Source organism: Apostichopus japonicus, chromosome 15 (genome assembly GCF_037975245.1).
Source record: "Apostichopus japonicus isolate 1M-3 chromosome 15, ASM3797524v1, whole genome shotgun sequence".
Taxonomy (NCBI): Eukaryota; Metazoa; Echinodermata; class Holothuroidea; order Aspidochirotida; family Stichopodidae; genus Apostichopus; species Apostichopus japonicus.
Genome location: NC_092575.1, coordinates 13,387,147 through 13,400,536, shown reverse-complemented (window position 1 = coordinate 13,400,536; position 13,390 = coordinate 13,387,147). Strand labels below are relative to the sequence as shown.

The following is a 13,390-nucleotide window of genomic DNA, read 5'->3' as shown; positions in this document are numbered from 1 at the left end:
AGGGCTCTCATGCTTACAGTTCAACAGTCCTGCTTTAATTCCACTAACAGCCTCTGCAGAGCTTAACCACAAATGTAAACAAACACTGCAGAGACTGGGAGACAAATTAAAGGAGCTTTGGCAAAAAGTGAAGGCTCAGATTTTTTTAAACAATGGGGATTAATTGTAATTAACTTTTGACCAAAAATTTTTAGGCCTCACCTTATTCATACACTATCCAACAATCATCAGTTCAACTTTGAATATGATCCATCAAAATCTTGAGGAGATTGAGATATTTGAAAATATTACAAAGAGTGACCCCCGATGACCCCCTAAATGACATTTGACCTCAATTTTCCGAACACCCCTCGTAACTCTCATCCCGAGGAACATTGTGACCAACTTTCATTATAATTGGCCATACACTGTACGAACAGGAGCAATTTGAAAATATAGGGCCGCGGCCCGGGCCACAAAAGACCCCTAGTTGATCTTTGATCTCAAATTCATGAACACCCTGAAGGTAAAACTACCATAGTACTATCGTGACAAACCCTCAACATTGTACCATGGAATCTGTAGGAGAAGAAGCATTTTGCGTATTTCCACAAAATGGCCCATTACGGCCCACAGGTGACCTTTAACCCCAAATTTTGGACCATCTCTGATGGCCCTATACCCAATGGTCCTTGTGTCCAAGTTTCATGAAATTCCATCAAACACTGTGCGAGTGGGAGCGGTTTTACCAATTGTTGACGGATAGAGTGATAGAATGATAGAGTGATAGACGCCGCACACATGTAACAATAGCTCACACCAGCATGCTGGTATGAGCTAATAAATTGTGTTTGTTTTGTATTTAGAATTTATTTATATTTTGATCGTTGTGAACGTCGTTCGTCTCATCGGGGCGATAAGGGTTTCGGATTTAGGGGAGGGTTTGAGTGTGGCACGACATTTCACTGGGGGTACCTAAACCGCCATTAACTGAGGTGAGTAAATCTTGGCAATCGAGAGGGTGGAAACACTGGTACCTTCATCTGTAACTTACCCTCCCCTTCCCCCACCGATTTTTATTTTTTATGTCAATTTGCGGCTTAAGTCAGCACTTCTATGTAATATACCCCCACCACCCCTCAACAGAACATCATGTTGACGCGGCCATTGAAGGGACCATTTACATCAAGACGGTAAAACGTTTGATCTCTGCCATATCTCTTACGTGATACTTTGTGACTCGAAATTGTGAAAATAAGGAATAAGTAAAACATATTTTTCTAGTATTTGTTTTATTTCATACGAACACATACTTGAATGTTTTGTTGGTTGATTACATATCAACCACATGTACTGTTTACGCGCATGCAGTGACTTCACCGGAAATGCAACTCAGAACGCTGTTGTCATTGTACGTACGTACGCTCAAACATTGTGAAATTTGCTGATGGAGTAAATAGCAAATATTCCAACTTTGGAGGATCTGGGATGAGGTAAGGTGAAGATGGGGAGTGTGAGGGGGAAGATGAGGGGAATGGGGGAGAGGAAGGAGACATTGTACAATCTTCTCATCCCCACTAACAAAGCCATCCATTGTTTTGCCCCAAGCAGGGACGTCGCTAGAGGGGGGTGTGGGGGGGTGTCTCACCCCCCCAATCTTGGTAAAAATGACGATAGTTGGAAAATTCGAGTGCGACAGTCCGAATTTCCGACTGTCGGAATTTCCGACTGTCGCCAGCTTCAATTCGGAATTTCTGACTGTCGCGCTCTAATTTTTCTGACTGTCGCACTCTTATTTTCATATGTTCTTGTAATTTGTGAGTGACATAAAATTTTCGATCAAAATTGACCTTTAATCGGTCATATTTACCACATTTTCCTCGTCACATTGAGAAATTGTATCTCGCGATCCTTATACTCCACCATACAAAACTTCGTATGATTTTGAATACTCTAAAAAAAAATACAACGTTCGCCAGCTTCAATTCGGAAAATTTATGTATTAATTTTGCTATTGGGTGGGTCGACCCTGTTCGCTAGCTTAAAGTAAGTTCAGGATATACCAGGGACGTAGCCAGGGGGAGCAGGGGAGCGACTGCTCCCCCCTTTGAGTGTCGAAAAAAATGTTTAAAAACTGTTGTTTTTTTAGCATGGTATTTCGTCAGTGCTCTTTTGATCTTGAATACTCGTCAGCTCCGTTAACTCGATTATAATCGCAATAACATGCAGGCCTACTGATTCAACTACTTACTTAGTTTGGCAGATGCAATTAGATAAATTTAGCCTATAGCCTATTTCAAACCTACAGTTGGCCACTGCGTAATAAAATACATATTGCCTACCTAACCTCACTCGATGGAATGTCACGAACCGTATGCACAACGACGACGACAAGTTCGTTCTCATCCGTTCTATGATTCGTCCTAAGTTGTTGCACGAACAGCATGTTATGAAGCTAAGCTAGCAATCGTACGTGATACGCACTTCCTATAAATAATATTACACTGTTAATACACGGAGATAACGATATTTTTTTAGGCCACTGCAAATCTGGCTGTCTTACAAAATATGAAAGTTTATATTGTCCATCAATTAAGTTCGTCAAATGTATTTCATTTCAAAAGTCCAGACATTGGACAATAAACAAGAATCATCCTTCTGGAAAAATTGTAAAAGAGCACTATGTTTGTCATTCTGATATATTATGTAAAAGAACATGTAAAAGAATTCAAACAGGAAACAAAATCTGCTGATAATATGATATCATATGATAATGATGAAACTGGCAACAAATTGCACCAGATCGCATCTAAGGACCTTCAATTGTTCAAAAAAATCTCAAAGGGGAGGGGGACACCCCCTCTTCTTAGACCCCTCCCCCATATCAATCGCAAAAAGTGCTTCCCCTTTCAAATTCCTGGCTACGACGTTGGGATATACATTGTCTCTATGGTATACAATTAAAACACTCAATGCTAATCTACGGAAGTTTAAAAGTGCCATCAACATAAGCAAAAACTTTGCCCCATAAGGTACAAATGTATTGAAAAAAGTTCGGAACAAAAGTGCAGTCGCGAAAGATGGGATGTCTGACTGACACTGACCGTATGGTTGACGATGAGTGCGGGGGGGGGGGTACAAGGCTGCAGTCGGAATTTTCTGACTCCAAAACCCATCCAGTTGGAATTTCAGCCATTACACCCCCCCCCCCCAATCATCAGGCCTTAGCTACGTCCCTGGCCCCAAGTGACTATATTTCCAACTTCCTAGTTTTACAAATTCCATTTCTAACAGCGCTCTTCTCCTAAAGCCACCAAAATTAAACCTAAGACGCACGGTAAGCATTCTTTTTCATTTCTCCCCACCCACATTAGAAATGCCCCTCGATAGACAATTTTTAAAGCGTCTTAAAAACTCACTTATTCACGTGCTACCCTCAGTGGACCTGTTATTTCTTTTGGTGTATCTTTAAATGTTTGTTCTACTATGCTTTATTTTTGTACTCAAATTGTTTCTTGTAAAGCGCATTGAGACCGATGGTATAATGCGCTATATAAATATGTATTATTATTGGTAATGCCTTACTGTGTCTGATAGGGTACAAAAAGGAACACAGAGATACTAATTACCTGTTCATGTTAGCCTTTAAGTCAACAATTTGTTTTCTTTCTTAAAAACAGGCAAGAAAAATGATCACTACTGGAGATGGTAGTTTAACCACAGCTACATATTAAATACCTCCTCATACAATCCCGATTTTTAATGAGAAACTTCACAAGAGATGAAAACCACCATATCATTGCATCGCCATGACAACATAGCGCAATGATAACAATTATATATTATATATATAGATATATATAATATAATATATATAGATATATATAATATATATATTATATATATATATATATATATATATATATATATGTATATATATATATATATATATATATATATATATATATTTGAGTCTTCTTGTAGAGTACAGAATTATGGCAATATTGAAGGTAAGCTTACTGTGAAGGAAATGACTTAGGAAATGAATGTATTTAAAAAAAAATCGTACAGATTTGATTTCCTTTATTACTATAAGGATGATGACTTACATACCAACTGGGAAAGTGAATAGCCCCATCATAAGTTCATTAAAGTAAATCCTCTCTTTAGGCCAGAAGTTTGCTTGAAATACCATAACATGGTGCCCATTTGATGAAGCTGTTCACTATCCTATTCAGTCAGAATCCATTCCTCAGTTTCTGATATCACTTTTCAATTTTGACTTGAATAGCTTTATGCAAATCACATTCCATAAATTTTCACAACAAAAAATAATGAGGTGGTTTCAACCATCAATAGAGACAGAACTTGGGAGCCACTTCAGAAAGCTTAACGGGTGGATTCGATACCGATGAAGATAAGGACATTTTGAATATCTCCTCATACGAAACGAAACATCACATTCCACTTTTACAACTGACAGTATGGGATATTTCTGTTTTCATATAAAGCACCGCATCATCTCCTACTAGAATATTGCTGTCATTAAGAGACCTGACTGTAGAAACATGAAAACAGTTTCGATACACAATGGGATATAAAAAGGATTGACAATTTGGGTAACTACAAAATTACAAGAGCAAAACATCCCCAAAGGGACTATGCATTGTAATTATTACACAATACAAATGAAAATTTTTAAAATTTTTAAATATTAAAATCTACCAAAACTAGCAGTTTCACAGTTTGGTTTGACGTCTTCTGTACAGGCAGGATAAAAACACTCTATGTAGCAGCAGTAAGAACAGTTTATTTTCATGTTTAATTAATAATGCATAATGGTTCATCGTCAACAATGAAGAAACCGTTTAAAAAAAAAGTTGCCACATGACTTTTCACACAGTATAAATATATACATATTGTACATTGAGTTTAGCAGTAAAATACTATGGTGAAAAATACCAAGCTCTGCAAAATTTGAATCAATTTTCACAAAATTCATTGCGATGGTCGATTTACAACTACCCATTCCCACAACATTTCTACTGTACTCAACCAAACATCCACAACTCCATTGAAAAAAAAAGAAGAAAAAAGTGAATCACAAAAGGGAGGAAGGACGAAAGAGGAATTAACAACTGTTAACCCTATCATGAAACACAGCTAATAAATAAAAAATCAATAAAAAAAAAAGAATTTTTTAAAAATTAAAAAATCATCTGAGCCAGGCAAGTTGGTTCACAAATCATGATTACATTCAAGATCCTACCACTTTTACTAGCAAACAAAAAGTCATATTTTTCTTTTTCCTTTTTTTTACAGCATTTTAACACTGATGTATTTGCAGTAAACTCTGTGAACATTGGCCGCCGATGTTGTAATTCATTTCTAGATGGATTCCGCCCGATATCAATCCCGGGAGCGTGAACTGGATCTGGAATAGGAGCGATTTCTGGAGAGCGAACGGGACCGGCTCCGGGAGTGTCTGTAGCTGGAGGAGTATTGAGGGGAGTACCCGCCTCTTCTTTTGGGTGAGATGCTTCTGGATCTGCTTCTTGTAGGGCTAGGGTCGTCTGCTTTAACTCTTATGATGCCCGATTCACCCTGTCGGGTGATGAGAAAAACAAAACCAAAAAAATGACAGGATTATTCACAATTTCCTGGAAATATTCTAAAGGTCACCCAACTATTTGAACAAAACAAAAGTATATGACAGTGAAAAGTTTGAATGCTTTCAGATCATCATTTTGCAAGTGCTTTTTCGACAGCTAACAAGTATACGCCTGCCAACCAGTGAGTAAGTTATGTGGTATATTAATTGCAAATGGAATCGATAAATGGAGTAACGTGCTACTGAAATATGAAGGCGTGGGGAATGTATGCTTACAAAACTACATATTAATTATATTATTAGAAAGAAGAAAAAAATATTAGAAAAAAAAATGCATCTAAATGCACTAAAAAACACTAACAAATCTTTAAGAATTTATCTGTTAAATTCATTAAGGCTATTGTTTATGTTATAGTTAGTTTTGTTTTAGGGCCATCAATTTGATTTTGTTTGGCACAGGGGTTCTCAAAAAGGCAAAGGAGTTCAATCAGGCAAACCCCACCCCCCAAAACAATGTCCCTAACTGCAGGTATAGTGCTGTTTTGTTTCCCTCTGGCCATCTACTACAACTAATGTTTCTCTCTGGCTCTAATAGGAAATTAATACCCTGGTTTAGTACTATCGGTTTCATGAAAATGGAGGGGAAAAAACAACCTTCAGATTCACTGGATAATATAGCATTAATGGACGAAATAGCCTGCACACATTTGAGACCATTCAGTTTCACCTCCAAATGGATGCTTTTAATATCTTAAATTAGGGACCACTGCCAAATCTAATCGCCGTAATAAAGGAATGCAGCACGTTAACTTCGGCAGCTCGACATTTAATGGAAATGTAAGGACTGAATCACAAGAGAATTATATATAGTGAACAAATTACATGTGACAAAAGAATCATAACTGTTGAATATGGTAATTCAAGCCAAAACTGGTAGCCTCTCGCCAGTACCCATCACTGAACTCAGATACGATTTGTAGATCTTTTCTTTTTTTTCAATTTAATACATTGCAGAGTTGAGACTGAGCTACATATGAGAAATTTGTGGTACATGAATTTTCCTTGCTGATTCTCCCTTATTGCTGATTCTCCCCTATTTACTGGAAGCATAAAGTGAGAAATAGAAAGCTTTTATAAACCTGTGGCACGGGGGGGGGGTTCAATGCATGGAGGTAACAGTAGTTGCAACGATCTACGATTCTGAAGCCTACAGTAGGCTGGGCCAAGAAAAGTTTATTTTAACGTGTGTCCAAAAAAGGCCTTACTACTCAATCGATAACCAAAACGCCTATATCAGCAAGGCCTATTGTAATCGTAACAAAAGGAAGCTAGCAACCACTGGAGACCGTGGAAGCACTCTAAACCTGCAAGCAGACTCACGCTCCGCCCACTCTGCATATAACGAAGGACGAGCCAGTAAAGCTGTGGTCATGCTTTACTGATTTCAATGAATTGACAATAGACGCTCACAGGCCATCATGACGGAGATCAGATTTGGCAATGGTCCCTTACGGGAAGAAAATATTTGACGATAGACCCACCTCATGAGATCTAAATTTGGAATGGTTGAGTTCTGTGCAAGCATAGTCCATGTCTTCTCTCCTGAGGAACTCCACCACCCCTGTGCCATCATTGTACACATCTGTGAAACATACATCGCCAGCTTCCCTCATATGATCCTTCAAGTCTTGCCAGCTTCCTGTCGAGGGTAGACCTAATAAAAGAAATGGGGGAAAATAATGTATATTGTTTGTTCTGTTTTTAATATAGTAAGGTAATGGGTATTTGTGTTCGAATGGGGGGGGGGGGGTGGGGTGAGGCGTGTGTGGGTATATTGGGGCAATTCTAACAATGTTACACAACCCAAATTACCGAGGTACTATAACAAGTTAATCGTTATCATCATCAAAAGAACAGAATCATTTCTGTGTTATATTTCTGTCATCAATAATGTCCCTTTGGTCAAAAATGACAATGCAAGCAATATGTCCCAGCATCTGAGAGGTCCAGGAACTAGAACATCCCTCTCTGAATTGATTAAATTAATTATTCTTTTGATACTACTCGTAACTGATATCCCATAAACGACATACATATCTCCGTAGCTTGACAAGTCAAGTTTATATTTTCTAAACGTAATAAAAAGATGGAAATGTTAAATACTTCCCGTCTGTGATCGTGGCTGTTAGGCACTGTAAAGTCATATTCTATTCTGATATTCTATTCTGATATCTTGAAATTCTTGTGATATCAGGAGATTTTTTATCCATGGGATATGGGTAAAATATCTTAGCACTAATGTGAAAATTCAAGCACCATCTAAGGTGGTGGATCTGGATATCTAAACCCCAACCTTAAATCTGGGCTACTTATCACAACTAAACAAAGCAGTTTAACATTAATTGAAATTTAAAAGAAATTATTTAATCTCATAATATGGAAGTGTCATTTTCATATCTGGCCAATCTGACTAGATTCATAAATGTATGCCACAATATGTCATCATAAATCATGGGGTAAACCTGCAGCAAACACGAGGTAACAACTGTCAGAGCAGTCCCCCACCAGTGCCAACCGGGTCAAATAGAACTAATCTGTCAACCGACGTGAAACTGACCTGACACGAAGCATCGGTAATTTGATCTCCTCGGCGGCGGTCCTTTGGGTCTGCTACCTGAGAAACTCCTGCTGCCTCTGTCCGAGAAGCCTCCTCTTGTACTACCACCTTTCCCAGAGCTCTTGGGATACTCTACCCTCAGGATATAACCATCATAATCAAACCCATCCTTAGCTTGTTTAGCATCTACTGCATCTCTGACAAACGGATCAAGAAGGCAAAAAAAAAAATAACAATCTCCAAACGTAAATCATGATTAGGCAGGTATTTGGGTTTGGACTGACCAGCTTGGTCAGTTACATACTGAAGTACCTATCAATAGAAAGACAAAACATCTGGAAATTCAATACAGAATTTTGAATCACAATGTTGATGAATCTTACAATTCATCTATAAGTGGCTTTTTCATTCATCCGGCGAATAATTTTTTGTTTAAACTTTGCCCAGCAGTTTTGAAGGCTTTGAATTTCGTCCCTTATAAACTACTTTGGTTGCTGTGCACAAAAAAAATTGCGATTCATCTTTGGACTATCCATAAGTGGATAAATTACTCCCTGTACATCTAAACATTGATGTTATTTAGACAGCATTAATATCTATCATATAAAGCTCGGGCAAAAGTTGCTAAGTTTTGAGGCTTGCAGTTAACCTAAATGCAAGAAACTTACATAATTTGAACCTGGATATAACTCGCTGTGCAGGATATATAACTATCCTTATAAACACAACCAGATTAATTCATTCTTGATCATTTTGTCAAAATATCCGGTGCCACTACAGAATACCCCGCAGCTCACAAACACAGAGGGAACGCCGGTTATAATCTGTGAGATTAAAGAATTGCGGGACATTCTGCATTCAATCAAAAATTTTTCCTACCAGCAAAGGACCGATCAAGCCAATTCTTGTTTGCCAATTTGAAATATCTCGACAATAATTCACCTCAAAATATTAAAATCTTTATTAGCACCTGGTGGCACAGTTTAAGACACCCAATTTTTTGCAAAACCCAAGATACATTTTCTTTAAAAACAAGACAAAAAGATAATGACAATGTTGCTCTCTGTCATGAATGGGGCATGCCAACCTTCGATCCTTGAATTCTACAAAGGCGAACGGTGGTCCAACACCGTGTGTATTTTTCTTCAGGTCGATATTTGCAATCTCGCCATACTTGTAAAAGACATCCGAAATGTCCTTCTCCCGAATGTCAGGGGGAAGATTGCCGACATAGATCCTGCATTCATTACTGCTGCTCCCTCCTCGTCTGTAACTGGACATGCTGCGAAAAGTATAATTTTGGACACATGTCATGTTGTCACCGTGGCAATCTTCATTGTTCCCTACATGCTCTCAGTATTGTACAGCATCTCCTTACTTAACACTTAGTACAGCTTGTTAGTAACGCTTAGGCTAGTAGTAGCATGTTGGGCTCATAACTGACGCACTTAAAGATTTGATTAAAATGTCTATCAACGAAAAATCCAACTCACTCAACTGTATGCCATTTATCATACGTGTAGTTCCTCAGAAATGTAATAATCTCAAAATATGTATTGTTTTGTGCCTACGCAACGTACAATTGAGCAGAATTTGACCACAAAATGTCTGTCGTGTAAAGTTCTTTCATACCCCTTCATTGACACATTCAGCTAACTGCAGTGTAGGCCTTAGTATACATCCATTGACTTTGGATGCTGTTTGCGATGCTCTGAGGCTCTAAGCTCAACCAGTTCAGGTCCCAGAGAGTAGTGGTATTATACTGAGGTAATTTTGGTTATTTTTAGGGAACAAAATTTCCAATTGCCAATAAAATGTACAAAACTGGGGGGATGGTGTGAAAAGTTAAAAAAAAAAAATTGATTAGCATATACCTGAAATGGAATTAAAACTCATCAAATATGTAACTCTGCTTGGCTGCAAGAAGAATAGGTTGCCTGCTGTATTGTTGCTAGTAATATTTGAAGGTGCATCAACTACAAAGGTGCGTCAATTATGAAAGCCTTTACTATACAGTATCTTCACAGACTGCTTTGTTCCAGAATTAATATTGTCTAAGTTTAGGATACAAACTAGGATTTATTATAAGATTAACATTAAACAGTGAGTATAAATTAACAGTTTACATTTCTGCCCTAAGTAACCACCTATTGAAATTCAACCAATCTACTGATAGTGATAGAACGAGGCTAGTTATAAGACCATGGGAATCAAAATTCTTGATTTGCACACCGGCTAGCCGACATGCTGAAAAATCACCAGCTGAAAATTTCTTTATTGACAAATATTGTCATTATTTACAAGGAAAAATAAGTACTCCATCAACAAATGTAACTTCCATTTTTATAAAGCAGCAGCAGGACTAACTTGTATAGCCCATTGCATTTATCATGATTCACATGCAGTAACTTGTTAGACCAAATTAGTCATCGCCAAGTCTTGTGCATTAGTGATAGCCTATGTCGACTCTTCGTCTTACGTTATGCCTAGCCTATTATTTGCAAGTCTTAATCTTCAATTCACCTGGCCTAAATAGAGCTGACACATATGGTAATGTCATATACCTCTTACATGTATCATAGGTCAAACTTTTTTGTTACCCTGTACCTGTATGCAAACCTTGAATTTAGCCTACTGTAGCCGACGCTGTTTGGAAGTCTAGGTTAGGTTAGTCCAGGCGATGTAACGTTAGGCTAAATTTATTCCTTCACTTCCAGAACGCCACATCTAGGAACATGGAAGGAATGGATATTGCGGTCTCCAGTCTACGAGTATCGACAGGTGGCACGCTTGTACTCAATTTTGGGATAAATAGGGCGATTCTTTGGACCGTTTGAGCAAATGACAAACAATTTTTTGTCCAAGTAGAGTGAGCTCAGTGCCTTCAAGATATACAATTACAAAGCAGCAGCAGACAACAACACTACATTGCGTTATCTTTAGTGGCCACAAAGACAGTAAGATGAATGCTATGGTTTCTGGCTAAAATGCATTTATTCAGTCTTTGTCTTCTAATTCCAATTATTGATACCGATATAAAGCCACTTTCCTAATCTGTGTTGATTAGATATGTATATAGGCCCTAGGCCAATCAACCTAGTCCTGCGAAATTGGAATCTAGCATGGACTCGCAGAGGCCGAGTTGAATGAAAGATTCGAACTGGGGAAGAAGAGACACACGCTTTATTGTATATAAGAACTGGTGATACGATATAACGTCGAGTTTACTGTTCATCGTCCTCATCATCGTCATTATTATCATCACCATCGTCGTCATCATCATCGCCACCGTCATCGACGTCGTCGTCCTCATCATCTGCTGGTTTGGTCACCACTGGAGAAGATGACATCTCCACCCCCACTCATTGATCCATCTAGACGACGTTTAGGGGAAAAGGAGAAGAATTTAAGCAATAGCTTTTATCGTCTCTAAAACCCGAGCGTTAGAAAACAAATATATTTAGCCTACATCAGCCATTTCAGGAGCGAATTACAATATGTAAACGTCCTACACAAATCCCTTCATAAAGAAGAGTAATAGTGAAATATCCAATGAATCCATGTAGAATAAATGACAGATATAAAAATAATAAAGGGCAGGTGATTTCTCAAAGTGCCAAACAATTTCTCAAAGATTTCTTTTTTTTCACTCAAAGATTTCTCAAAGAGCCCAAAAAAATAATACTTATAAAACGTGACAAACACAGATTTTTGTAACGCATAAAGCAAAGGGAGTTTTGAAGAAATTATCACATAGTCATATATGTAAGAAAACTGACACATACAAGATCACGGAGCTAAATTACTGTCATGATTCCGGATCGAATTTTATGCAAACATGAGCGGTCAACTGGGTACTTTGCATATAATTGCATATTCGTAATATCCCCTGAACGCCACGTGGAGAACTATACCTGTAGTTCCATCAAATTGTGCACATATATGAAACAGGCCTGGATCTTCCTCTGGTCAAAGTTTAACATGAGGTCTGCCCACAAGTCCCACGCCTGTTGACCCTAGCTCTGATGTAGGCAACTTTGCCAAAATAGAAAGGTGTTTTTGGAAATGTAAACGTATATTGCGCATGGGTACATGTCTATAGCTGCTTGTAAGGAAGACTTATAGTATATAGGCCTAACCTTACCAGAGGAATAATAAGCACCAAACATTGGGTCATGATCGTCAAATGGCAAATGACCATGTTTACTGGGCTATATTATAGTTGGGATTCCTAATAAGGGCAAAATTAAGGGTTACTTAATGATTCATATTAATATCTCAAAGGCACAGCATTTCGTCCCTCTTGCAAATAAGTTTAAGTTTCCATAGCAACTTGCTATATCCTGTCTACTATGTTTTGAATATTTCATTTTGTTGTACATGGATCACATTCTATTGAATCAAATTAAAGGTTTCTTATGTTGCAATATTTAATCTAACACAAGTGAACATGTGCTCGTAATTCCGTCCCTCGCACAAACGGGGATTTTTGACATGGCCCCGGTCATTTATTTAAAAACTTCCCATCTCCAGGGGCGTATCCAGGATTTTCCAATAGGGGGGGGGGGGAGCGCCAGGCATGAATGATCGCCGTCCTGGGGGATGGGTCTAAGGGGAGGGGTGGACAATTTTTGCTTTCAAAGGAGGGCTGAAATGCAAAATGGTGTCATATGCATGGGCGGCGATCCGTACTTCCGAGTGGGGGGGGGGGGATATGACCTTGTTGACTATCTAAGCGTAGCGCCACCATGAGTTGGCGCGAAGCGTACAAGAAAATTTTGGGATTAACCAACCCTCTAGATGGCCGGAAACGGCACTTCGCGAGGTTTCCAAGCGGCATATACCCAACTTTAAAATAGGGATGTCATGTCCAAAATATCTCATAATCAGGATCCAAAATACTTTTTTTGTTAATTTCGGGTGTTATTTTGGGAAAATTACCCCTGTCAATCTTGTTTCAGGCGCAACGTTAGAATGTTCGAGAGCTCTGTTATATTATTCGATAAAGAAAATGGCCTCATGCAGGCTATTATAGGCCTATACACATGCAATACACAATTACACATAGTTACATTCCTAGGTACCGATTGCTAGGGCATCCAGGTGAAACGTGTATTAAGCATTACCCTGGTTACATGAGATTCTCAGCTGTTCGAGGGAACATGTACGTGTGTAGGCCTACT

The 13,390-nt window shown here is 38.4% G+C and overlaps 1 protein-coding gene across 1 annotated transcript; it reads right to left on the bottom strand.

Moving 5' to 3' along the window:
* Positions 1-4,248: 4,248 nt before the first annotated feature.
* On the bottom strand, positions 4,249-11,364 carry LOC139980782 (serine/arginine-rich splicing factor 1A-like). Its single transcript, XM_071992712.1, has 5 exons — positions 10,815-11,364; positions 9,295-9,489; positions 8,208-8,404; positions 7,132-7,304; positions 4,249-5,583 (listed from the first exon to the last, which is right to left on the bottom strand). The coding sequence occupies exons 2-5, from the start codon at positions 9,486-9,488 to the stop codon at positions 5,389-5,391; spliced, it is 759 nt and encodes a 252-aa protein (XP_071848813.1). The 5' UTR covers position 9,489; positions 10,815-11,364; the 3' UTR covers positions 4,249-5,388.
* Between the last annotated feature and the right edge of the window lie 2,026 nt (positions 11,365-13,390).